Source organism: Sus scrofa, chromosome 2 (genome assembly GCF_054392235.1).
Source record: "Sus scrofa isolate SSC_HxYL_T2T_F1_AM1 chromosome 2, Sscrofa_HxYL_maternal_Yorkshire_Landrace_v2.0, whole genome shotgun sequence".
NCBI lineage: Eukaryota > Metazoa > Chordata > Mammalia > Artiodactyla > Suidae > Sus > Sus scrofa.
Window position 1 is genome coordinate 53,563,741 of NC_139384.1, and position 26,474 is coordinate 53,590,214.

General features: G+C 50.9%; 1 protein-coding gene and 2 pseudogenes across 1 annotated transcript; all 3 read left to right on the forward strand.

Moving 5' to 3' along the window:
• Window positions 1-728: 728 nt before the first annotated feature.
• On the forward strand, window positions 729-1,538 carry LOC110259574 (proteasome subunit beta type-5 pseudogene; annotated as a pseudogene).
• A 7,778-nt stretch (window positions 1,539-9,316) lies between these two features.
• LOC146405395 (USP6 N-terminal-like protein) lies at window positions 9,317-26,043 on the forward strand. Its single transcript, XM_085015236.1, has 10 exons — window positions 9,317-9,473; window positions 11,348-11,496; window positions 13,657-13,780; window positions 14,568-14,717; window positions 15,727-15,834; window positions 18,385-18,455; window positions 20,052-20,159; window positions 22,198-22,318; window positions 23,018-23,097; window positions 24,557-26,043. The coding sequence occupies exons 5-10, from the start codon at window positions 15,819-15,821 to the stop codon at window positions 24,656-24,658; spliced, it is 498 nt and encodes a 165-aa protein (XP_084871362.1). The 5' UTR covers window positions 9,317-9,473; window positions 11,348-11,496; window positions 13,657-13,780; window positions 14,568-14,717; window positions 15,727-15,818; the 3' UTR covers window positions 24,659-26,043.
• On the forward strand, window positions 23,283-24,299 carry LOC146405396 (USP6 N-terminal-like protein; annotated as a pseudogene).
• Window positions 26,044-26,474: the final 431 nt, after the last annotated feature.

A 26,474-nucleotide genomic window follows, 5' to 3' on the forward strand; every position in this document is an offset into this window, starting at 1 on the left:
CAGCAATTCCATTCCTGAGTGATTAGGTCTACTTGAGGATAAGTTAATAGCTTGTCTTGGCACATGTATTCATTATAGATGGGAGGTAAAAAACAGCCCAGATATTATGGATCAATACATAACGGCACATTCAGCACTCACACAATGTGTTCTATAAGAAGTGAGGGAAAGGAGGTAATGGCAGGGGGGAGAAGAATGTGAAGGGGAAGAAGAAGGAGAAAAATAAATGGATACAATAAGTGAAAGATACAAGACTCTCTATAAGTTACACCAATATATACAAATATGAAATATACTGAGCTGTACTCTTAAGACACCAATACTTTGTATGTTACATTTTTTTATTTTAAGAATTTTTGATACACTCAAAGGGGTACCATATGTAACCAAGAATAACAGGTTGATCTCACACTTAGAAATCAATCAATGTAATTAAAATCATTATACATTAGAATAGGTTAATAATAAAATTCAATATCCATTTGTAATAAGCTGTCTAGCAGGCTAGAAAAGACAAAAACAATTTTATAAATAATTACATACAAATTTCTACATCTAGGGAGATGGTGAATAAGCAGAACTCAGAGAATTTTTAGGATAGTGAAAATACATTATATTTACATTATATATATATATATATATATATATATATATATATACATTATATTATATATTTATATTATATAAATATAGTGTATCATTGGATTTTTCTAAACAAGCTGCTGGCCAGCATGTTAGAGATGCCACTCGCCATGAACCAGGACCAGTTTTACAGACAAGGGGATCATGTGGATCTGCCGGACCTTGGTCCAGGGTACCCTGGCAATGGACTGAGCCTGGTAGTGCCCAGTGGGGGTGTCCCAGAAGAGCCGAGAATCAAAATGCTTCACCATACCACCATCCTGGCCTTCAAGATTCTCCTTGGAGTCATTGTTGCAGCAGACTCCTGGGACATGGCAGTTGCCTACATTGCCTCCCAGACAGTCAAAAATGTGATAGAGATCAGCCTGTACCTGCTGGCCACTGGGGCTGTAGGTGCAGTGAATTGCAGGTTCCTGGCTCAGCAGTGATGAATCTATGAGCTTCAAAACAAGGGATGCATCTCAGTAGCAGCTGCCTCCAAGCTGCTTGCCAACATGGTGTATCAGTATAAAGGCATGGGGCTGTCCATGGGCACCATGATCTGTGTTTGGGGTAAGAGAGGCCCTGGCCTCTACTATATGGACAGTGAAGGAAACTGGATCTGGGGGGTGGACTTCTCTGTAGGTTCTAGATCTGTGCATGCTTATGGGTTCATGGGTTACTCCTATGACCTGGAGGTGGAACGGGCTTATGATATGGCCAGTCAAGCCACCTATTAAGCCAGCTAAAGTGATGCCTACTCAGGAGGCTTGGTCAACCTCTACCATGTCTGGGAGGATGGCTGGATCCAAAGCTCCAGTGACAATGTAGCTTATCTACATTACAAGTATAGTGAATTTTCACCCTGCAGGAGGGTGGATATGGCTGCTTGCATTTCTTGGGGTGACTGTTGGTAATATGAGTACCACTTGCATCCCCTTGTGGAGGGGTCCCCAGTTGTATGGATCTTTTTTTTAAGCTCTGGTGCAATGACTGCCCTTTGTTACCAGTTGTTAATGAGCTGCCACAGAGGTAATTATTTGTTTTACTTGGATGTTAACATTACACTATTCAACCTCAAAACAACAACAAAAATATCTACATAAAATATCTAATGCAACACTGAAACACTGTAATCTACTCCTTTGAAAATGATCCCAGGACTAGGAGATCCAGTCTCTCCATTAATAGTCAGAATATATTTGGACATAGTAATTATTTCACCATGATAACGAAATAAAGGTACAAAAAAAAAGAAATTAGAAACTGACATTTTAAAAAATTGGTAAATATTATGATTAACTACACAGTGAAAGATCTATACATAATGTACGAAAAATAATGAGTGAATTTAGTGAAGTTACTGGATACAAAACTTTAGAAAAATCAACTTTATTTCTACATCCTACTCACAGCAATTAGAAAATAAAATTGAAAGATTGTAACAATTATAAAACCACAAAAAAGAAACCTAAATTAGGAATAAATATAACAAAAAAGATCTAAGCCATCACAGGTATAAAAATTTAACACCTTATTTATTTATTTATTTATTTGATTATTTATTCCCAGCATGCGGAAGTATCCTGGGATTGAACCCACACTACAACAGTGGCACCAAATCCTTAACCCATTAAGCCAGCAGGGAACCCATGAAAAATTTGACAATTGTAAAATAAGTAAATAAGTGAAAACCGATACCAAATTTGTCCATGGAGTGGGAGATTTATCACTGCAGCAAAGTCTAAAATCTTCAGGTTGATCCATAAAATCAATATAAGCCCACATAAATCCTCCCTCCCGCCTTTCCTCTCTCTCCTGCCATTTCTTCCTGTTTCTTTTCTTCCTCCCTCCTTTCCTTCCTTCTTTTTTCTTTCTCCTTCCTTGCAGAACTTTGAAGCCTCATGGTAAAATTGATTCAGAAAGTAAAGCACAAAAAATAGCAAAAATAACCTTGAAGAAAGAGAATACATTTTAAAAAGTCACATGCTACATGGCCAGATACCTTGGCCTATTATACAGATTTAGTAATGAAGAAAACACTTTTGTGAGGACAGACCAATCAATGAAGTAAGTAATTCCAGAAAATGATCCATCCACTCATCTGCTGTTACCTGACTTATGCTATTCTCCAAAAGAGAAGAACGCGTATTTTCAGTAAATGGTATTAGGTAATTTGCATGTTTAATTTGAGAAAAGCATAAAAGAACTGGACATCTACACAATATCCTGTACAGAATCAATTATACCCAGACTAAACAGCCTAATGTGAAATGCCAACTTAGACATTTTAGAGGACAACATGGTGGCAAATCTTTGTGGTATTGGAACATGTACAATTTTTTAAACAGAACACACAAAGTGATAACTACAAGATATTTTAAAAGCTTAATTGGACAATTTAAAAAAATAGAATAAGATACTAGAGAATGAACAATCTAGAAGTACATATTACAATATGTATTACGTTAAGTAAAATAACCCAGACAAAACCAAAACTAATATATAGGATTTCCTTTATATAAAATAACAAAAACAGTTGAAAATGACTTATGTTAATAGAAGCCAGAATGTTATGTGTGTGTATGTGTGTTGATCCATAAAATCAATATAATCCCACATAAATCCTCCCTCCCTCATACACTCCTTCATGAGTGTATGAAGGTGTGTGTATATGTAAGGGAACAGTTCAGGGTAGAAAGAAGAATAAAGGATCCCTCTGGGGTCCCAATAATGTTTTAGTTTGTTTTTTTAATTGTTATTGCTATTTAATCTGGATTCTGATTACACAGCTCTGTTATGATTGTAATTTTCAGCATGCAGTCCTATGCACATTGCATAATGTTCATGCCTAAGTACCTTATTTTCTGAGGTGTGACAATATCTGGTGTGGTGTCTTCATTTGGTTTCCACGTGGTGTTGTGGCATGGAGAAGCCTGTGGCCTGTCATGTGTGCTTGCTGAGCCCGCTGTTCTCCTAGTGTTTTCCTTACTTCCCTGAGATTTTCTAGTCATTGATGTCCTCTGCCGATGAGGACTGTGATTTCTTCTCTCCCAGTCTGTCCGCATTTTCTTGCCTTTGGAAGCAGCTGGGATTCTCAGAGCTGCTTTGCAGGGGGCAGAAAGAGCAGACTTGCTGTGTCACTCCCACCCCAGGGAAAGGCCAGGGACAGAGATGGGACCTAACTCACATGCTGTCCAAAGAGACCTCAGATGTGGTGGCCAATGTCACTTACAACACAGGGCTAGTCTGTCTGTAGTGATCATAGTGTGGCTGGATCCACAGATGGGAACAGACGGTGACTCTGGATGTGCCCCCAAAACCAGATGACACAGGCTTTAAGGCCAGAGTGAGGGACCTGTACTCAGTCCAGGAACTGGTGAAGTTCAAGGGAGACAGAGAGACCCAGATGAACAGAGAGAGAGAGATAGAAGTCATGTCAAAGGAGGTCTTCCTTTGTGACTCTGTCACTTTGCAGTGTGACCTGGGGTGGGACTTATACTGACCAGCTGCAGAGAAGTAACTGGACACAGAAGTAACTGTCACCTTCCAGGAGCTATGCTATCCTCAGAGTTTTGGGTGTGGGGCAGTGGAGTTCCTTTGGTTTTCATTGGCACTTTCAACACTGTAGGGATCAGAAAATCAGAAGTGGTAGATGGTCATACAATGCGGTGAACTGGAGGCATCCTGGCTGGCATCTCCTCAGAACCTTCTGGCCTGGCCCAAGCTGGGAGCAGTCAGGAGAGTGGAGTTTTGGCCAGTCTCCAGGTGCTGGTTGGCAGAGCCAGCACTGCCACACATGGAGGTCCACATGGGCAGAGTACACAGAGGGATGGAGAGCCTGGTGCCTCTGCAGGGACTGGGCTGGACAGAAGAGAGTGGGGCACAGGCCTGTTTGTGGCTGAAAACTCACCTGCCCTGCAGAGGCCCCCAGAATGTCCTCACTCTCTCCAGAATTACATGGCATCTGGTGACCTGGCAGGCATCACTGGTGCACATCCACAGAGCCAGGAGCCAGGACCACAGATGGCTTTCTGCCCATGACAAGCCTCCCACACACTTGGTGAGCTCAGTGGAAACCAGCAGTGAGGGTGTGTCTAGTGGACCCCCAGGGAGAGCTCTGAAGGCTCAGGCAAGCAGGCAGTGCCTTGGCTCCACCCTGGCTCTGGGAATTTCCCCCACTGCCAGGTCACTGAGATGTGCGCTTGCCCACACACCTTCCTGGTGCTTCCTCAAAACTGTACTCCTACCCTTGGCTCAGCCCAATCTGTATCCAGCCCCATTTTTCCATGACCTGCTCGAGGACTTGCAGGGTCTCCTATCACTTGGTTCAAACAGACTGATTCCACTCTTCTCTGAAATCTACCCAAGCTGCATCCCACATGCCTGTAGATGTAGTCACTAAGTATTTCTATTTCCCATTATGAGTTCTGCATAGACCAGTGAACTATTGAGAGATGAGTCTTTGTTTCCAATCTGTGGGGTTATTTTAAACCATCAACAAGGAAGTATTGAGGCCACAACAGGGCAGTCACTGTGTTCTGGGTCTGAGGTACCCAAGAGGGCACTCCCCACTAAACTTCTGGATTTTTGGCTATACATGCATTTTGTTTTGCTTTTGTTTTTGTTTTGTCTTTTTAGGGTCACACCTGTGGAATGTTGAAGTTCCCAGGCTAGGGGTCCATTTGGAGCTGCAGATGCTGACCTACAGCATAGCCACACCAATGCCAGATCCGAACCACATCGGCAACATATGCCACAGCTTGTGGCAATGCAGGGATCTTTTTTTTTTTTTAATATATATATATATTTTTTTATTTTCCCACTGTACAGCAAGGGGGTCAGGTTATCCTTACATGTATACATTACAATTACATTTTTTCCCCCACCCTTTCTTCTGTTGCAACATGAGTATCTAGACATAGTTCTCAATGCTATTCAGCAGGATCTCCTTGTAAATCTATTCTAAGTTGTGTCTGATAAGCCCAAGCTCCCGATCCCTCCCACTCCCTCCCCCTCAGGGATCTTAACCACTGAGTGTGGCCAGGGATCAAACCCGCATCCTCATGAATACTGGTTGGGTTCTTAACCTGCTGAGCTACAAAAGGATCTCCCTACACATGTGATTCTGAAATGTTTCGTTCTCTTTCTTTCTTTCTTTCTTTGTCTCTTTCTTTCTTCTTTCTTTTCTGTTTTCTTTCTTTTCTTTCTCTTTCCTTTCTGATTTCTTTCTATCTTTCTTTCTTTCTTTGTCTCTTTCTTTCTATCTTTCTTTCTTTCTTCCTTTCTTTCTTTCTTTCTTTGTCTCTTTCTTTCTTTCCTTCTTTCTTTTCTTTCTCTTTCTTTTCTGCTTTCTTTCTTTCTTTCTCTCTCTTTCTTTTCTTTTCTTCCTTTCTTTCTCTTTCTTTTCTCTTTTCTTTCTTTCTTTCTTTCTTTCTTTCTTTCTTTCTTTCTTTCTTTCTTTCTTTCTTTCCTTCCTTCCTTCCTTCCTTCCTTCCTCCCTCCCTCCCTCCCTCCCTCCCTCCCTCCCTTCCTTCCTTCCTTTCTTTCTTTCATTCTTTTTTCTTTTTTGGCCACATTTACGGCATACAGAAGTTCCTGGGCCAAGGACTGAACCCATGCCGCAGCAGCACCCTGAGCGACTGGACTGACAACGCAGGATCCTTAACCCCATGAGAAACTCTGGCTGTAAATGCTTTTAAGTAAAACTTAATTTATCTCACTTAAAATCGCTACTAGTAAGTGTGGGCCTTTTACAGTTAGTTTAGTTACTGACATAGTGGGGTTTATTGTCACTGTCTTACTTTACATCATGTTTGCCTCACTTTTCTTTATTTCACTGTGGCATAAGCAGGAGATCTACCCCTTGACATTTACATGCACAGCACAACATTGTTAACCACGGGCATCTTTAGAACTGATGCTTTCCAGCCACACATGTTTAAACTGATTTCATTCTGATGCCTGTGCTCTGTGTTCAGGAGCTGTCCAGGGCACAGGGACTAGAACAGAAGCCACCCTGCCCACCTGAACTTGTGAAGAGAAAACTGGAACAGGGGAGTGGGAGCAGGGCCCCCTCAGACACTCTCTTGAGCAGGGCATGACACAGTGGGCATAGTCAGTGGGGTCTCCAAGCCTGTGTGGCAGCTGTGCTTGGGCCAGGCTACCAGTTAAAGGGCAAGAACCCAAGGCAGGAGGGCTGACTGAGCAGGATAAACCACATGGCCATGGTCAGCCCCAGTTCTCCTCTGTTTCCTTTCCAGTGTGGGGGAGGCAGCTGGCACCCTTGGGGGAAGAGGTAGTGAGTTGATATTCCAGGATCCACAGCCACTCAAGTCCTGGGGCCTGGGCAGCCATGCCACCTGGACCATACAGGGCTGCACTTCCCTCATGAGGTCTCCATCTCTGAGCCCCACTAGCCAGGAAGCTGGGTGATGGAAAGGGCTGTGGATTCCTACAATCCTGGGCAGTCCTGGAGCCAGTGCCCACACCCCTCTGTACCTTTAGTACATCCCTAGGCAAGAGGGGGAAGACTAGGGAGCAGCCACACCTGCTTCAACCCATGCTGTGGGTAACAGTAATGAGAAGCTTGTGTGAGGTGGGTGGGCTGGGTCCAGAGGAGAAGCCAAGTGCCCAGACACACACGCACACGCGCGCACACACACACACACACACACACACACACACACAGCACATATGTGGTCGCATGCACAGATGTGCCACTGTGGGTGGTGGAGCTACAGGGGATACCTATATCAGGTGACATTGCTGTAATCTTGGCCACCAGCACAAGGGGGCTGGCATGGGACACCAGTGGCCTTCTTCATGTTTCTATTCTTTTTTTTTTTAACTTTATTTTTTTAGGGGCTCATGTGTGGCATGTGGAAGTTCCCACGCTAGGGGTAGAGTCAGAGCTGGAGCCCGCAGTCTATGCCACAGCCACAGCCATGTCTGCAACCTACACAACAACTTACAGAACTGCCAGATCCTTAACCCAATGATCAACCCTTATCAAGTGTGCGTCCTCATGGATACAAGTCAGGTTTGTTTCTACTCAGCCATAATGGGAACTCCCAGGTTGCTATTCTTTAGGAGGTTCTTGGTGTCAGGGAAATTACAGGGGCTCCCCAAACTCAAACTCACCTGTCTCTGTAGCAATGGGACTGTGTGCCCAGCTAGCCAACACCACTCCAGGACTAAGCAGGAATCCCTCAAGCCCACCACCACCAGTGTCCACCTCCAGGTCAATTCCTCCATAGACCTGCCTCTACCTGAGTGGATGATACAATGGAGCCCAGGGGAAATGTGCTAGTTGTTTCAAGACCTATGTGGCCTGCTTCAAAAGTTCACATCTAGATTAACTAAGTAAGAATAGCTAGAAAACCTGTAAAAATGTTAAAGAGGGGCTGGTCATGGCAGCTAAGAAGACAAATAAAGCTTACTGAAAGGCCACCATAAGTAGGAAAAGCCTTGCTAAGTCTGAAAAAATCCTGGACACCGCTTATAAAAAGGGACAGATTCAAACACATGGAAATGAAGTTTGACATGGGGGGGAACCCTCACTGAAGTCAAAGAAAATATGAAACTGAAAAAACTTTTGCACTTCTAATGCCCTTAATGAATGAGGAATTTCTACCAATCAACTTTTTTTTTTTTTTTTTTTTTTTTTGTCTTTTGTCTTTTTTTGTCTGTTGTTGTTGTTGTTGCTGTTGTTGCTATTTCTTGGGCCGCTCCCGCGGCATATGGAGGTTCCCAGGCTAGGGGTTGAATCGGAGCTGTAGCCACCGGCCTACGCCAGAGCCACAGCAACGCGGGATCCGAGCCGTGTCTGCAACCTACACCACAGCTCACGGCAACGCCGGATCGTTAACCCACTGAGCAAGGGCAGGGACCGAACCTGCAACCTCATGGTTCCTAGTCGGATTCGTTAACCACTGCGCCACGACGGGAACTCCCCCCAATCAACTTCTTAAAGGCAAAGAGATGGGAAATGATGTGACCTGTAGGTCACAATGCAAAGGGAGGAGAGATAAAATATGCATATTGACCTCACTCCTAAATGATATGCAGATGGAAAGCAAAAGCCATGGCAGCAAGCATTTCTCACTTCAGCAGTTTTCAAGGTCACAGCTGAGAGGGAAGGTCTGAGGGTCAGGCGGTCTCAGAGAGTGCAGCTAGGGTCAGTGGGCACCACCAAAACCCTGAGTTATAACCACAGACAGAGGTGACTGACAGCACCTCCACATGGGGGAAGAGCAGGGGACTGGGGCTCCCCCGGGCTCCTGGGTACTTGCCAAATGGAAAGACCTGAGTGTTCAAAAACAAGAACCATTAATAAAATCATGATGGATCCATAATATGCATGTTACACAGCCACTGACACTGGCCCCTGAAGGTAATGATGAAGATCTCTAGTGTTGGCACATGCAGAAGCTCTGCGGTGGCCTGTGGGCAGGAACAGAGCACAACTGTGATACACAGCTCTCCGAGGGGCACTGGACACATGGGAGGGGGTGGAATGAGGGGCAGTGGGACAAGGCCAGGCCTCCCTGGGATAATCAGCTTGGTCATAGGCCCCTCCCCTGAAAGCAAGAGCTTCCAGGTAAAGGGCTCAGGGCTGATGCCGATCAATGAGATGGGCCCTCGTATGGATGGAATGACAGTGGCCTCACAGTTCCGCAGCTGCCAGGCACCCACTCTGCTTTGTGTCTGAAGGCAGTTGGGAGCCCTCGTGGTCTCTGACCTGCTCTGGAGCTTGCGCGTTTTTCCTGTTCTGACCCACTGACCCTCTCATTCACCTTGTTACTGTTTCTAGGGAAGAGGTGCACCTCCATCAGCAAGAGGTCAGAAAGGTGAGCGAGACCTGCACCCTCATCCCTAATGGGATCCTTGGGGACAGAGACCACTTAGCTGGTGACTCCCTTCCCCCTGAGCTGTGGCTAAGCTGACATTAACACTGGAGCTACTGAAGGTAAGCAAGGGGGATGCAGCCCCTCAGGGGGCTGAGGGCTGCCATCTGCAGCCAAGGGGCACAGGCTCATGTAGGAGGCCAAGATCAGAGTTTAGACATCTGGAGTGGGGAAGGGAGGGTAGGTGAGATTAAAATGGAGAAGAGAAGTGATGGAAGTGGGAGGATGGGGCAGAAGGAGGTGGTGAAGGGGAGAAGGAGGAAATATGAATATGAACATTGAAGGGGAGAGCAAGAGGATGAGCAGGAGGAGGACCAGCACAGAAAGGGGGAGCAGGAGGACAGGAGGCCAAGACCAGCCCAAGCCAGCTCCTTGGGGTTCTGATGGGGTCCCTGCAAAGGTTGTACCTATGTGATCCCCTGGTTTGATGCTCAGACCCAGGGAACCTCAAGGTACTGATTGAGGCCTGGGTGGGAAGTTGCTGGCCTGACTCAAGACCAATTACAAGAGCTTCATGTCCACATCAGTATCCTCATGACACTGCTAACAAGCAGGGGGAGAGGAGGAGTGAAGGAACAGCTGGTTATGAGGGTTCAGGTACACAGGTCCATCTCATCCAGGCTCCACCTGCCCCTGGTGTCCCTCCCCTGTGAGGAAAGAGGACCCTCCCCTCAAGGAAAGTCAAATTTCAGGTCAATGGTTCAGGGATGCTCCTGGCCAATGGGTTGGGCTTCACTGTGGGTGAAATGGCAGTGACCCCAGAGTTCTACCTGTTGCCTAGCACCCACTCTGATTCATGTCCCCAGTTGAAGGCCCTTGTGGTCTCTGACCTGCTTTAATGCTCGCCTGCCCCCCCTGCTCTGACCCATGGGCCCAAAACTGGAGTCCATTTATACGGTGAAGACCAGCTCTAACAGTGAGAGGTCAGAAAGGTGAGCAAGGCTTGCACCACATATTGACTCTTGGGAACAGAGGCAACTGGGTGGGTTACTCAGTCATCCCTGTCTCAGCCAAGAGTATGCCAAACCCAGACCTCACCATGAGCCAGGCACATGCAGCACCTTGTGTCTCCAAGGGGTGAAGGCTGCTGGCCACGTTGCCCAATTCCATGTGAGGAGCTCAAGGTCAGAGCTCAGAAAACTGACTCTAGGTTGGTGGCACAGGGGAAAGAGGATAGACAGGGAGAGTTTTCTGGAGGAGGCACAGGAAGGGGATGAAGGGGAGGAAAGATGAGTGGAGGGGAGGAAGGAATGAAGGTGCTGGAGGAGAAGTAGACCAGGAGGAGGAGAACAGAACCAGAGGAGGTGGATGGATGGAGGAGGAGCAGTGGCTCCAGGCCAGCCCAGACCCAGCTCTATGGGGTCTGGGTGGGGTCCCTGCACAGGGACCAGCCTGTGAACAAACCAGTCCCTGGTTTGATGCTTGGACCTGGGGAATCTCAGGGAGCTGGGTGAGGACTAGGTGGGAAACAATTTGCCTGATTCCAGTCCAACTGTAAGGGCTTAGTTTCCACATCAATATCCTCCTGGCACTGCTAGCAAGCAGGGGGAGAGAAGGAGTTAAGGAAGGTCAGGGTTGGAGGACTAGCTGGTCATGAGAGTCCAGGTGACTATGTCCATCTCAGCCACACCCCACCTGCTCCTGATCACACTGCCCTGCATGATGGAGCAAGGACCCTCACACAAAAGGAAAGTCATTTTTCATGTTAAGGATTCAGTGCTGCTCACGGCTAATGCGATAGGCTCCCATGTGTGTGGAAAGGCAGTGACCCCAGAGTTCACCCCCTGCCCTGCACCCACTCTGCTTCATGTTCCCAGGCAGTTGTAGGCCCTCGTGGTCACTGACCTGCTCTGATGCTTGCTCACCTGCCTGCCCTGCTCTGACCAACCTGATCCCCACTCCTGCCTGGTTACCTTGCAACCATTTTTAGAAGAGAGGCCCATATTCAACAGCAAGAGTCAGAAAGGTGAGCATGAGCTGCACCCTTTTTCCCTACCAACAGCTCAAGGACAGGGGCCACTCATGGGTTCCTGAAACACTCAGGTCTGGGGCTGAGGTGGAAAGGACCTCCAGCACCAGTCACTGAGTGTGCAGCCCCATCAGGGCTCTGTGGGGTATGGGCTGCCGCCAGAGGTGCCCAAATCCCTGTGAGAAGCCTGAGTTGAAACCTCAGACCCCTGATCCAGAAAAGGAAGAGGGGGAGGAGGAGGAATGGGAGAAGATGCAGGAGGTGGAGGAGGGTGGGGAGGATGGGGATGAAGGAAGCTCTAGCTGGACCAGAGTTGGATGGAGGAAGGAGGAGGTGAGTGAGGAGCACTATAAAAGACAGGAGGGCGAGGAAGTAAAGGAAAGATGGTTGGAGTCAGAGACAGAGGACACAGGAAGGAAGCAGAGGAGAAGAGGGGGTGGTTGAGGTGAAAATGAAGGTGAGATGAACAAGGGAGTGAAGGAGAAGCACGGGGTGAGGGTGGGGGCAGACCACCCAGAGCCTCTGTATTGAGTTCCAATAAGTGTTGCTTAAAAGTTGTACCTGACTGAGGCCCTGGTTTGATGCTAGGACCCAGGGAACCTCAAGGAGCTGGGTGAGGCCTAGGTGGGAAAACTCTGGCCTGATTCAAATCCAATGGCAAAAACTTAGTGTCCACGTTGGCTTCTTCCTGGAAACCTCTAAGAGGGAAGGGGAGAGGAAGAGTGAAGGAAGGTCAGGGTTGGGGGACCAAGTGTTCCTGAGTGTCCATGTGCCCAGGTCCATCACAGGCCACAGCTGCCCTGGTCACCTTCCCCTACAGGGTGACATCCCAGTCCCTGGAGAGGATGACATCCTTTTTTATGGGCTCAACGTTGACCCTGACCTCTGACATCAACACAATTGTGGGTGGAATGACAGTGAACTGGCAATTCTGCCTGCTTCAATGACACCAACTCTGTTTCATGTCCCCAGGCAGATAGAGGCCCTCGTAGTCACTGACCTGCTCTGGCAATCGCTCACCTGCCTGACCTGCTCTGACCCACGTGATCCCCACACCCACCTGCTTACCTTGTTACCATTTTGAGAGGAGAGGCTCACATCCAACAGTGAGAGTCAGAAAGGAGAGCTTGAGCTGCACCCTCACCCCCTACTGATTTATCAAGGACAGAGGAGGGTGGTAGGTACTTGGAGCATGCAGGTCTGTGGTGCAGGTGACAAGGACCTCTGACACCAAATCCTGAGCATGCAGCTCCTTCTGTGTTCCATGGGCTTCAGGCTGCTACCAGGGGCATGTGACTCCCTGTGAGGAGCCCAAGGTTAGAGTTCAGACTTCTGCCCAGAAAAGGAAGAAGGCAAGAGGAGGGTCAGGAGAGGTTGCAGGAGGTGCAGGAAGAGAGAGGATGCAGGAGGAGGAGGATGGGAAGGAAGAAAGGTCTAGTAAGAGGGAAGATGGATTCAGGAGAAAAGGTGGATGCAGGAGGGTGCAGGAGGAGGTGATTGAGGAGGAGAAGTAAGGACAGGAGTGAGAGGAAGAGGAGGAAACATGAATGGAGGTGAGGTGGAGGATTCAAGGAAGATGGACCAGGAAGAGAATGAAGAGCAGGAGGAGGAAGAGGAATAGGTTGATGAGGGGGAAGAAAGGACTGAGCAGGAGGAGATGGACGGATGGAAGAGGTGGATGGAAGAGGATGAAGGACACATGTGGTGGGGGGCAAGCAAGGGGTCCAGGCCAGCCTAGAGCAGGTGGTATTGGGAGCTGGGTGGGGCCACTTAAAGGATGTACCTGGTTTGATGCTTGGATGCAGTGAAATCCATCAGCATGGTGAGGCCTGGGTGGAAAATTGCTGGCCCAAGTCAAGTCAAACTGAGGCTTAGGGTCCACATCAGTACTTTCCTAGAAACCCTAGCTGGGAGGGGAGAGGAGGAAAGAATGATGGTCAGGGTTTGGGGACAAGAGTCAGCGAGGGTCCATGTGCCCTTGTCCATCTCCCTATCACCTTCTCCTGCAAGTTATAGTCCTGCCCCTGGAGAGGATGACACCCTTTGTTATAGACTCAATTCTAATCCTGACCTCTGACCTTGGCCCTTGTGGGTGGGATGGCAGCAACCCCGGAGTTCCACCCACCACACAGCACCTTCTCTGCTTTGTGTCCCCAGGCAGTTGGACAAGACCTTCATGGTCACTGACCTGCTCTGACACATGCTTGCCCTCCTTCCTCTGATCCAGTGACCTGACCCCCAGTCTACTTATACAGCAGAGACACAGCTTTGACAGTGAGAGGTCAGTGAGAACTGCACCCTCACCACATACTGACCCCTGGGGACAGAGGCAACCTGGTGGGTGACTCCATCCTGCCTGAGTCCATGTGAGGGGGCCCATGCCAGATTTCAGAAACTTGGATTTCTGGGTGGGGGGCAATTCATGGGAAAATGGGGTAGTGAGGGGAGAGGATGCAGGAGCAGGTCAGGAGGGGGAGGAAGAAGAGGAAATGTGAAAGTAAGTTGAGGGGAAGAAGGAAAGAAAAGGAGCAGGAAGAGATGAAGTGGAGGATGGGTTGGAGGTGGAGGATGAATCAGGAGTAGATGGATGGATGGACGGGGAGCAGGGGGTCCAGGCCAGCCCAGACCCTGCTCTCTGGGGGTTTGGTGTGGTCCCTGCAATGGTTGTACCTGAGTGAGCCCCTGGCTTGATGCTTAGACCCGGGGGGCACAGGAAACTTGGTGAGGCCTAGGTGGGAAATAGCTGGACTGATTCAAGTCCAATGGCAAAGGCTTAGGGTCCACATCAGTATCCTCCTGGCACTGCTATCAAGCAGGGGGAGGGGAGGAGTGCAGGAAGGGTTAGAGAACCAACTGGTTGCAAGGGTCCAGCCCAGCCAGTCTCAACTTGCCCCTGGTGATGCTTTCCTGTATAGAAAGAGGACCCTCCCCAGTGGAAAGTCAATTTTAGGTCAAGGGCCCAGTGCTGCTCCTGGCCAGTGGGATGGGCCCCACAGTGGTTGGAATGTCTGGGAGTGGCCCCACATTTCCACCTTCTGCCCTGTACCCACTCTGCATCATGTCCCCAGGCAGTTGGAGGCCCTTGTGTTTGCTGACCTGCTCTGACGCTTGCTCACCTGCCCACCCTGCTCTGATCCATCTGATTCCCCACACCGACCTGGTAACTTTGTTACCATCTTGAGAGGAGAGGCCCACATCCAACAGGGAGAGTCAGAAAGGTGAGCATGGGCTGTACCCTCACCCCCTACTGACACTTAAAGAGAAGAGGCCTGTGGTGGAACACTTTGGTCTGAGGTTGAGGTGACAAAGATGACCAGCACCAACCACTGAGCCTGCACCCCCTTAGGCCTCCATGAAATGTGGGCTGCTGCCAGAGGTGCCTGAGGCCCTGTCAGGGGCCTGAGGTCAGGTCTCAGAACCTCAGCCCAGAAAACAAAGAGGGGGAGTAGGAGGGAGGGGAGAGGTTGCAGGAGGAGGAGGAGGATGGGAGAGGATGCAGGCATAGGAAGAGGAGGAGGATTGGGAGGAAGGATGGTCAAGTCAGCTGAGAGATAGACATAGGAGGAAAGGTGGATATGGGAGGATGGAAGACTGGAGAGTGAGGAGGAAAAGGAAATTTTAATGGAGAGGGAGGGGGAGGATGAAGGAGGTGTAGATGGAGGAGGCATATGAGAACCAAGCAAGAGAGGGAGGAGTGGGATGTGGATGGAAGAGAATGAAGGTGAGATGGAGTAGGGGCTGAAGTAGAAGCCACAGGTCCAGGCCAACTCACATCCTGCTCTATTTGGACCCAGGCGGTGTTGCCTAAACGTGTGCCCATGTGAGCACCTGCCCATGTGAGAACCAGAGAAATATAGAAGCTGGTGAGGCCTGGGTGATCCATCACGGACCTGAGTCATGTTAAACCCCAGGGGCTTAGGGTCCACATCATTATCCTCCTTGAACCCCTAAGATGGAGGGGGAGAGCAGGCGTGGAGGAAGGTCAGAGTTGGAGGACCATGTGTTCCTGAGTTTTTCTGTGCCCGGGTCCATCACCTACCAGGCTACAGCTTCCCCTGCCATCTACACTGCCAGGTTATATCCCTGCACCTGAAGAGGATAAACTCTTTGGTTACGGGAACATTGCTAACTGAGACCTCTGGCTTTGGCCCTATTATGGGTGGGATGGCAGTGGCCCAAGTGTTCAGTCTGCTGCCTGGCACTCACTGTTTTCTTGTCCCCAAGTAGTTGGAGGCCCTGCGGTCTCTGACCTGCTCTGACACTCGCCCATCTTCTCCACCTCTCCTGCCCTGTCCCACCAAAGAGGCACAGCTCCAGCCATGAGAGGTCACAAAGGTAAGTGTGACTTTCACCCACACCACATAGGGACACTAGGGGACAGAGGAGCTTGGACCAGTCTGGTCTGTAGCCAAAGTGACAAGGACCTCCAGCACCAACCACTGAGTGTGCAGCCCCCTCAGGGCCCCATGGGGTGCCATTGGCTGCCAGAGGTGACAGAATCCCTGCAAGGAGGCCTGAAGCCAGAGCTCAGACCCCTGCTCAGAAAAGGAAGAGGGGGAGGAGGAGGAGGGGAGGGGATGCAGGAGGAGGAGTTGGACATGCAAGGAAGCTGGATCAGGTGGAGAGATGGGTGTAGGAGGTGGAGGGAGGTGAATGGCTGGTGGAGGAGCAGTGGGTGGGGAGGAGGAATGTGGAGGGAGACCATTGCAGAGGTAGGCGGAGGAGATATGGACCCTGGGGAGTGGGCAGAATACAGCAGTAGGACAGTGGTGGACAAGCGTGGAGGGAAGAGGAAGGTGGGGAAGTGATGGCTGGAGGTGGAGATTAGGGAGGCAGAGGAGGAGGAGGAGAGGCCTGGATGGAGGGACAAGGAGCAGCACAGGAGAACTGAGGAGGAGGAGGTCTGCACTTAGGCAACTTTCCAGGGCCCACTCATCCCTCAAAGCCTCTTCTTTGGCCTGAATCCTAGAGGTTTCCCATCCATCCTGCCTGAGATCAGAGACCCCAGCTAGGTGAGCATGTGTGGTCTGTGGGCTGGGGTGGGGACATAGAACCAGCATACTGTCCCCCATCATTCCATGAATCATCTGACCCACAGACCCCAGCCGTGTTCTCCATTGGCTACACCTTCTTTATGTTGTCCCAGAACAGATGTCTCCCACCACATGAACGGGGAAAATGAGCCCCTTCCCCCTGTGACCTGTTCACAAGCATGAACCTAGGGATGGTCTCATAGCACAGAGGCCAACTGTGGTCAAATATGTCATCTTTTCCCCAACCTGCCCCTCCTCCCGATAGGCTGGAACTCTTCTCTGATTCACCAGCTAGAATTAGCTGAGAGTTAAGAAGAATGGAACAGATGGGTGCCTCCTGTCCTAGAGACCTCTCATCCCCACATCCCAGTCTGCCTTCCCAGTGGGCACATCTGGGGTAGGGGTATGGTTAAGGAAGAGCTTAGTGGTTAGGAGCAAAGGGCTATCCTTGGCTGGGTAAGCACCTTGGCTGGCATTATTTAAACCTGTGCAACTTCCACTCCCAACTTCAGAGACTCAGGGCCCAGAAGGTGGGGAATCCGGCTCGGAGCATTTTTCTTAAAGTTCACATATCAAAGGCAATTGCTAATGTATATGACTGAAAGGTTTTTAGTGTATTAGCAGAGCCATGCCACTATCACCACTCTTTCCACCTTCCACTACCTCACCAAGAAAATCTCTTATCAGCAGATACTGCCACTCAGCCCTCATGCAGCCCTGGGGACCACTGACCTCTTCCTGTCTCTCTGGCTCTGGCCTGGCTCTGTTGGACAGGGCACCTCCTCGGAACCTCACAATAGGAAGTCTCTGTGCCTGCTTTCTTTCCTGAGCATCATCTCTCTCCATGTTGCAGCACATGGCAGTGTTTCATTCCCTCTCTGTTTGAACGATGTTTCACCACATCCTGGGCCTCTGGCCACCTGTCCAAGGAAACTTAGATGGGGCCCACTTTTTTGTTCTTGTGAGTAGCTCTTCTGTGAACATACCTGTTTAGAGGTCTGCATCCCAGTCTTTACCTCTCTTGGGTTTATACCTGGGAGTGGAACCGTTGGGTCATGTGGTGGCTCTTCATTTCACTTTTGGAGAAAGGACTGGTTTTCCATAGACGTTGCACCACTTTACAATTCTGTCAGCCATTAGGAAGCTTCCAGCTTTTCCACATCCTCATTTAATCAGTAACATTCACCTCAGTGGGTGAGAAGTTTGGCCCTCTGGTGGCTTTGATTGATTTGCATCCCCCTGATGCTAAAGTTGAGCCATGTCCCCCATGCCTGTTGTGCTTGTTCTCTACAGTTGGGTTGACTTTGGAGAAATGTCTATGCAGGCCCTTCGCCCATTGTCTACTAGGTCCATTTCTGTAGTGGAGTTAGGAGTTTGGCCATATTCTGTATACCAGGCCCTTATCGGTCAGGTCATTCTCACATTTTTATTCATTGTGTGGGTTGCCTTTTTCTTGGCAGTGTCACTTGAGCTGCAGCCACTTTAATTTTAATCAAGTCCAATTTTTCAATATTTACCTTTTGGTTCCTGGGCTTTTGATGCCTAGGCAAAATGTGAGTCCCATGAGCCTGCAGGGACTGCCCTTCCCTTGGCTCACCTGGGACAGCCATTGCCCTGGGCCTCTGGGCCCCCTTCTTGATGTCCCTCATCTCATTGTGATAGGCTCTCCCAGGCTGCTGGGAAGGGTCTGTAAGTGGAAGTGTTAGGATGTATAGGATGTCACCCACCCAGGTGGCATGTTTTTCTCCCCTCTGATCAGACAGACAGGGAGCTTCCAACAAGGAGCCCACTTTAACCTGTTGGTTCTCTGGAGATCTTTCATGCAGTGGAATATTACGATTTTTTCTTGCAGCATCAGAGATGGTGAAGCTGGAGACACTGTTGGCCCTGGAATGGACGGAAATAGTGGCCAAGTATGAGCAGGTGAGGCCCCAGAGGGAGTGAAGTCACTAGGAGCAGGTGTAGCTGTGGCAGGGGTCAGAGCCAGGAACAGGCAGGGAGGCCTGTTGGGGACCAGAGCCAGGTAACAGGTGAGGCCCAAGGATGTACTTGAGCAGGTACATCCCCCAAGTGGGGATCATAACAGCCCAGGTACAGACCACAGCCTGAGGGGCCAGGTTAGGACCAGGCGAGGATTCACATCTCTCGGGGGCAGGTATGTACCTGGTGGGATTGGAGCCAAGGTTGAGCAGGTGAGGTCCAGGGGGGTCCAGAGGCAGCAGGAGCAGGTGTGTCACTAGCAGGATCAGAGTAGGTAGGAGCAGGTGAGGTGCTAGCGACTACTCTTGGGGCAGGGTCTTGTGGTGGGCCCAGCATCAGGCATTCCTTGGCTCCCTCAGATGTTCTGCTTACACCCTAACCTTGTTGCCCTATCTGGGTTTCAGGGGCGCTGGTCAGGGTCTCCAGCAGCCCCATGGGATGATGCTGACCTCTCGCTCTACAAAGTCACCAACATTCTAGGTTTTTTTGCTGTGAGACATCTGGATACCCCCTCCCCTTCTCCCCTGGGAAGGGTTGCCATTTGCCAAATCACCTCTGGAGGCAGGACCCTTCAGCCTAGCTCGGGGCCTCCAGCCCTGATGGCCATCTGGGACCAGGGTCCACACTAGGCTCATGATGAGAGAGCTCAGGGAGGTGGTGCAGGCAGAACTTGGGGCTGGGCTGGCCTGGGCCTCAGTCCCGTGGCCTCCACACCCACACTGGGGAGAGCCCAGGGTGTCTGTCCAGCAGTGTCAGGGTCTGTCCAGCAGTGGGAAGAGGGACACCTCCCAGGGTTCTGCAGTCTGCTCCAGAGCCATCACCATCCTGGGGTCAGTCCACTTCTCTAGGTCTCCCAGGATCAAATGGGGCATGGCAGGGGCAGGGATTTGGGGGCACCTGGTCCCCACTACTCTACTTCTCTTGCCTTGCAGTCAGGATCAGCCTATCCTCAGCACACAGGGCCTCAGCATCCATGACCCCAGCACCCATAAGTTGAGAGTGAGAACCCATTCATGCTATGCTGGTGGGAGGTGGGATGTGGGAGGCAGTGAGGGGTGGCTGTGGTTCGCTGCTGCCTGACCATAGAGCAGTTGAGGGGTCCTCAGGCTGTGAGGGGTCTGTTCCCTCACTGGTTCCTCTAAGATCACAGCCCTGAGTCAGGGCCACTTTAGGGAAGTGGGGAGCTTGACTAACACCACCGTGTCCCCTTTTCCAACAAAGAGCCCTGGAGATCAGGCAAGCCACTAAGTAGGTGAAGAGGCTGAGAAATTGGAGTAAACCCTGGAGCAGTCAAAAGGTAGAAAGCTGAGCATCCTGACCCTGAAGGGGGCTGGCCTGTGTCCCCTGGAACTTCCCTGGCCACTCTAGCCCAGAAAATACAGGGCAGGACCATCCATGCGCACACCACAGCCTATTCTTTGTCGAGGGAGATGGGCACAGGTTCGGGCAGAGCCAGCCTCTCCTGAGCATCTTCTGGATGAGTCTTACTCCATCTTGCAGGGTGTCACTTGCAAACTTAGGGCCCCTTCTTTCCTGCAGATGCACCAGTGGATCTACAAGGGGATTCCTCCACAGGTGAGAGGACAGGCATGGCCTCTGCTGTTGGACCTGGAGAAAGTGAAGGCAGAGAACCAAGGGAAATACCAGGTATGGCCCCTAAACCTGTGCTTCAGGGACCCCTCACACATCCCAAGCTTTCCTGGTACCTCCCAGGCTCACAGGCCCAAGGCCCACCTGCCAGGAAAGCCATGTCCACCTCCTTGCTGCCTGTTCCCCTAGTCCAGTGCAGACACTGGGTCCAGAGTTGCACAGGTACCACCTGGCCCTAGAATAAGACTTCCCAGATACCTGAGGAGGACAGAGTCACAGAGCAAGGGACAGAAGCCAAGAGGAAAGAGTAAGGAGACCCCCACAGAAACCATAGAAGGAGATGGCCAGGCCAGATGAACCCAGGCTTGGCTGACTTGGGACAAGAAACAGGTCTCAACCCATTGACCCAAAGAGGTCCCTGCCCCTGGCCAGTTCCCACCATTCAGCCCCATAACCACGGTGGGTACCCCAGGTCCCACTGCCCAGGGAGGTTGCTCTATGCATCCAGGCTGGACACCATTGGCAGGGTACATGCAGTGGAAGTGGCAGTGACCGTGGCCATGGTTATCCAAGTGGCTTGAGGATGGGCAGACTGAGAGGCCCAGAGCGTGGTCAATATCCACTGACACTGTGGGAAAAGAGCCAGCATCACACTTAGTCCTCAGGCTCTCAAAAGGCCGTGAAAACCAGGCATGGGCTCCCCTTCTGGCCCTCTGCCTCACCCAGCCTGTGTGTGGTGGGACTCAGAGGGGTCAAGGGACAGAGGCCCAGCCACCCTCCCAGCCTCCCCACTTCCCTGGGACACCCACACCTGGGAACAGCCTCCCAGGGGACAAGCCCAGGCCCGAGGTGGTGGCACTGTCATCCTGGACTGCCTTGTGAGGGGTGGGTGTGGAGGGGATCTGGTGGCCTGGCCGGTGTGTCACTATTGGGTGGGGGTTTGGGCCCTTCAGAAGCCACAGGCTGATCATCCACAGGCTGGCATCCCCTGCCCAGGGCTGCTGGGCACAGGCTGTGACCGGGGCACCCCTGTGACCCTGCCTGGCTTCCGAAACTAGCAAAAGAAAGGTTCCACCAGAAAACACTCCCGTTGGGCCAGCAGCACCCACTCTGCTGTGGCAATTGATTAGGGTTCTAGATGTCTGACCTCACTGCCCTCCACCCCAGCTCCACCCACATAGAATGAAGGAGCAGGCCAGGCTCTACTCTCTGGACATCAAGTTTATTGAGCCACACCTTCCAAAACAATATTATGTTCTGGGAGCACTACAGCATCAAGTGAGGCCACTGAACCCCTGGTCCTGGGGCAGAGGGGCAGGGGGTTGGTGGCCAGGGGTCCTAGGGTTGGGGAGGCACAAGGATGAGGTGTGGAGCTGAGGTGGCAAGAGTGGGGCCTGTGGAAAGCAGCTGTGGGAGTGAGGGCACACAGGGTGGGAGTGGCCCTGAGGGTGGCTATCTGTGCCCTCAGGGGTCAACAGACCCCCATGGGGAGGGTAGGGGCACTGGGTAGCAGAAAGACTGGACCAGGACACAAGAAGATGGAGTGAGAGTCAGAAGGGTCAAAATGACACCTCACTTTGATATTTGTCTACTTTTTTAGACAATCTGTATCATTTGTTAAAGTAAAGTGTAATGGAGCCCCCAAGTCTATCACCCCATCCTACATTAGACCCTTCCCCATCCAGTGTCCCACACTCACCACATACTTGACCAGTGGCAGGTGTTTATAGTGAGGCCATTGTCCCCTTTCCAGGCAGCAGGCCCTCTTCAACCTGCTCGCAGCTTACTCTGTCTACAACAGAGTGAGTACCCGCCCCTGGCCAGCCTGCCCACAGTGGGGTCTGGTGCTGCCCCACCACCATTATGGCCCTCCAAGCACCACACATGCCTGTCAGCAACCCCCTGCCTTTCCTCATGACAGGACCTCCAAACCTTGCTGGTCCCAAGCACCCAGCATGCCTCATCTGGGAAAGGGGGCCATGGGATGGTACCCAGGCACAAATGGGAGCCCGTCCTATAGCTGAGAAGCAAGTGCCAGGGAGGGGGTGGTGGAAGCCTCCAAGGTGGTCCCTGCAGCTATGTCTGACTCTTGCAGGAGGTGGGCTACTGCCAGGGCATGAACCACACTGTCGCCATCCTGCTCATGTTTCTTAATGAGGAGGATGCTTTCTGGGCACTGGCCCAACTGATGGACAACCAAAAACACGCCATGCATGGTAGGTGACTGCCATGGACCACTGGATGTGACTCAGGATCAGGAGTCTCCCTGCAGAGTTCCCCCGGTGGTGGGGCTGGCAGGGACAAGCCTGGTCCATCTCCCCAACAGCAAAGGTCACCAGCTCCCCCCACAGCCCTCTGGGTCCTGTAACCACAGCCTGCAGCCCCAGCCATGTCCAGATTACTCCATCCCTGCTGGACTTTCTGCCTCTCTTCTGCCACCCACTGGGCCACCTCCAACCCTGCTGCAAGCCCCTGATCAGGAGAGGCCCAGGTGGCAGCATATCCCTGCTGTGCCCCCCACCTGACTCCAAAGGCCAGGAGATGTTTGTGTACACCCCATCCCCCATCCCATGGGTCACACTCCCTGCCCCTCAGTACTGGGACCCTCATCCCCCTGCTGCAGCCACTGTGGGAAAGGCCTGTGCCAGAGACAGATGTTTGCCTCATGCTCAGCAACAGGCACCCGCCAAGCTGGGCTTCAGTGAGCATTTTCTCAACCCCAGGCCACACCACGCCTCAAAGGCAGTCAGTCCTGTCTGGGAAGAGCCATCCAGCCAGGCTGGGTTGGGCCCTGCACACTGGGGTCACTGCATAGGGAGGAGGCCCTGGATGGGCACACAAACCCCTGCCAGACACACCTCTGACTTTTGGGTGGGTGATTCTTGTGGCTTCTCAGGCTCCTTCATTCATTCCAGGGTTCCTGAAACTGCAGAGACTGCAGGCCCATCATGATAAGATTCTGGACAGGACCCTCCCCAAGCTGAAGTGGCACCTGGTGAGTAGAAGTGGCCCTCACAGGGCCTGGCCTGCCTGCACTTTCATCTTCCTGGTCCTGGTGTGGCCAGGCCTGAGCTGGGGTCCACTGGCCATGGGGGTGGCTTCACGGGGCCCCCAGTGGGGAGGTTTGGGGCCAAGCAGGCCGTCCCTGATCACTTGTGCCTCTGTCAGGACAAGGAGCACATGTCCACAGCAATTTACACTAGTTGTGGTTTCAATGATGCTTCATTGACTGCGTAATTGTGCCCAGGGAGACCAGTTCCCTGAGGGACATCCCAGGGGAAGCCCAGAGCCCTGGGGAGGGGTCATCTGGGTTCCTCAGGCAAGCCGTCTTCCCCTGGGCTCCTGGAGGGAAGGCTGGGTCAGCCCAGGAGGAAGGCAAGCCTGTGCCCACCCTACAGTCAGCCCCAGCCTCTTCTGAGGAGCTCCTATGGAGCATGGGGCAGTCTTTTTTCTCCAGGTCAGCAGAGGTGCAAGCCAGGCCCTTAGGATGCCAGGTGGCCTGATGGGGACCTCATCAGTCCACTCAGTTTAGAGCTGTAGGACCTTTTGGGAGACAGCCTGTGGGACTGCAGGACCCAGAGGCAGTGGGGGCTCCTACCCTGTGCTGCGACACCCCCCACACACACACCTCATGCCCTGCTCAAACCGCCCCTCCTGGGCCTGCTGTCCCCAGACACCATTCTCACTCACACTGAAACTAAGGGATGCATACCTCCTGGAGGGTGAGCAAATGCTCACAGCCATGGCCTATACAGTCATCAAGCTGCACAGAAGTGAGTAAGCCTGAGCCTGGGTCACTCAGGCCACAGAGGAGGGCCAGCTGACACACAGGCTGGGCAGGAGCCCTAGGAGAGGTGCTGGGAATGGGGCCGGCCCCTGGCCATGGCACTGCCTTAGCTCTGCTGTGGCTCTCCTAGGCCCAGCAGAGCATGCCTGCTGCCCCCAGGGAGGGGCCCCAGGGTGGGGGCTGAGTCTTCCCAGCAGGGCCCTTGTTGGCCTGATGGCATCTCCACCCCCAGAATGCCTCCTGAAGCTACCCCTTTAAGGACTGCATGAGTTTCTCCAGGATATGATCTCTAGGCCCTGGCCCTAGAGGATTACGCAGTGATCAAAAGGCTACAGGCCTTGATGACTGAGCTGTACAGGAAGAAATATGACCTTCCCCCCTGGGTGGGCTCAGCAGGGGTCTTCTCCTAATTCTCCCTCCAGGGGAGTGACCCGTGGATCATCCAGGGCCTTCCTGCTCACCCTGTCCACCTGCTCCTCTGCTCTAAGTCTCAGCCATCATGGGCTGGGCCTGGGGGCAGCCTCTGCAGATACTGACTCTAACCTTTCCTGGGCTGAGGGATGGTCTCAGGGTGGGGCCGGGTTGGCCATTCAGGCCACTGGGAGCCCCACCCTGCACAGACTGCACAGCCTGGGGAAGACACTGACCCCAGTATGCTCACTTCCAGCAGAACCTGAGGAGTTCCCCACAAGGTCCCTGGGCCTGGGCCTTGCCTGGGTCCCTCCCTGGAACCCAAGCATCAAAGAACTCTCTGGAGAGGATGGGCTAGCCCTCCCTGGCCCACCTGCCCAGCACCAGCAACCCAGACCCTCACCTGGCCAGGCCTGCCTGAAGGCTGAGGAGAAGCAGCAAGAAGGGGCCATGGCATCAGGACTCCCTCAGAGGCCCAGGAGTCTCTGAGTCTGGCCTGTCTGTTCCCATCATTGGGCATACTTCAGGACAGGATGCAGCCATGGAAATGGACTTCCCTGCCCAACATTCCCAGAAACTATGAGTGTCCACTCAAATGGCCAATCAATATAGGGTCCTAGCTGGAGTTTTGGGACCTTTGCCCTTCAGGATGGGCCAAAGTCACCCTCAGGGCCACACTGCAGGCCTAGCCCTGCAGCCCCACCAAGGCCCAAGCCACAGGTCCTGCCCCAGCCCACTGAACATGCAGCCACAGGGCCCAGGACACCCCTCCTGACCCATGGTGAGTGCAGCCAATGCCCCTCCTGGGACAGTGACCAGCACAGCCAAGATAAGATATGTTATTTCAATTTCATTAAGATTTGTAATGCTACTCCATCATTTTGCAAATGACCCCCTGACATTATCCATGACATGAAGGGCATTTGTGATGAAGTTAAATTTTCTACAAAAATCCAGTGACTTCTAGGATTTGTCTTTCAAATGAGATGTATCTGGTCACTTGTAGCAAGGAATTATTGAATCCCAAATCCAAGTGTCCACCACAGCATGGCAGAATTCATCTTCTGCCTCAGTCCTCAGGCTGCAAGTATTCACGCAGCAGACACTTTTAAAAACATGTAAACTTTCATATTGAGGAGCTCCAATGACAATGCATGAATAATTTTCCACTATAAATCCCCCAGAGCTAATTTCATTGATTTCTTGTTACTATGATGCAGAAATGGTAGTGGTGAATTTGGTAGGGTTTGTAGAATGTCTCTAACAATCTTGGACAATGTTATTCCCAAAAACTTGCCTCATTAATTAAGCCCTGTTGTTTGGCTAAACTGAACAGTTATACAGTTACCCAAATTCACACATATATATTTAAAATAAGGATTTTTCAGTATAAAATCTGGAATTCCTACTGTGGCACAATAGGATTGGAAGCATCAAGGACACAGTCTCAAGCCCCAGCCTGGCACAGTAGGTTAAAAGATCCTGTGTTGCTGCAGCTATAGAGTAGGTTGCAACTGCATCTCAGATATGATTCCAGACCTGGACACTCCATAAGCCACAAAAATATGTTTCAATTAGGATAATTTTAGTTGTAAATGAAAGAAAAATCAAATGAAATTGTTTTTAAATGTTGGGATTTTTGTTGATTGGCTTATGTAAATACAAACACCAAAATCCTGGAAAGCCTTATAGTGAGTTGATAAAAATTATATATGATACTATAATAAAATCCTTTACTTTCTTCTTTTTGTCCCATTTTTCAGTGTTGGAATTAGCTTAAATCTTAGACCTGGGCACTAGACGGAGTGCAATCTGTAATAATTCATAAAAGAGGCTCTTTCTATGACACTGGCAGAGGCAACTGATCCTGAATACTAGGTGGAAATGGAGATGCTATGACAGAGTGGGGTCAGGAAGAATATTTTTGAAGAAGTGTTTAGACCTTGTATGGGTAAGGTTCAGGACTAGACCTCCAGCTAATTTATGGAGGTCAGTTGAGCTGCAGGTGAAAAGTGGAGCCAGAATAGAATTGACAGTGAAGGAAGAAGATGAGAAGTAGAAGATGCAGCTCTAAGATCAACTGAAGTAGCAAAGGACAGAATTCATCCCTCTAACCATCCCTTCTAAGTCACCCTCAGAAACAGGACCCTAGAGGTGTCACACTCACAGTGCAT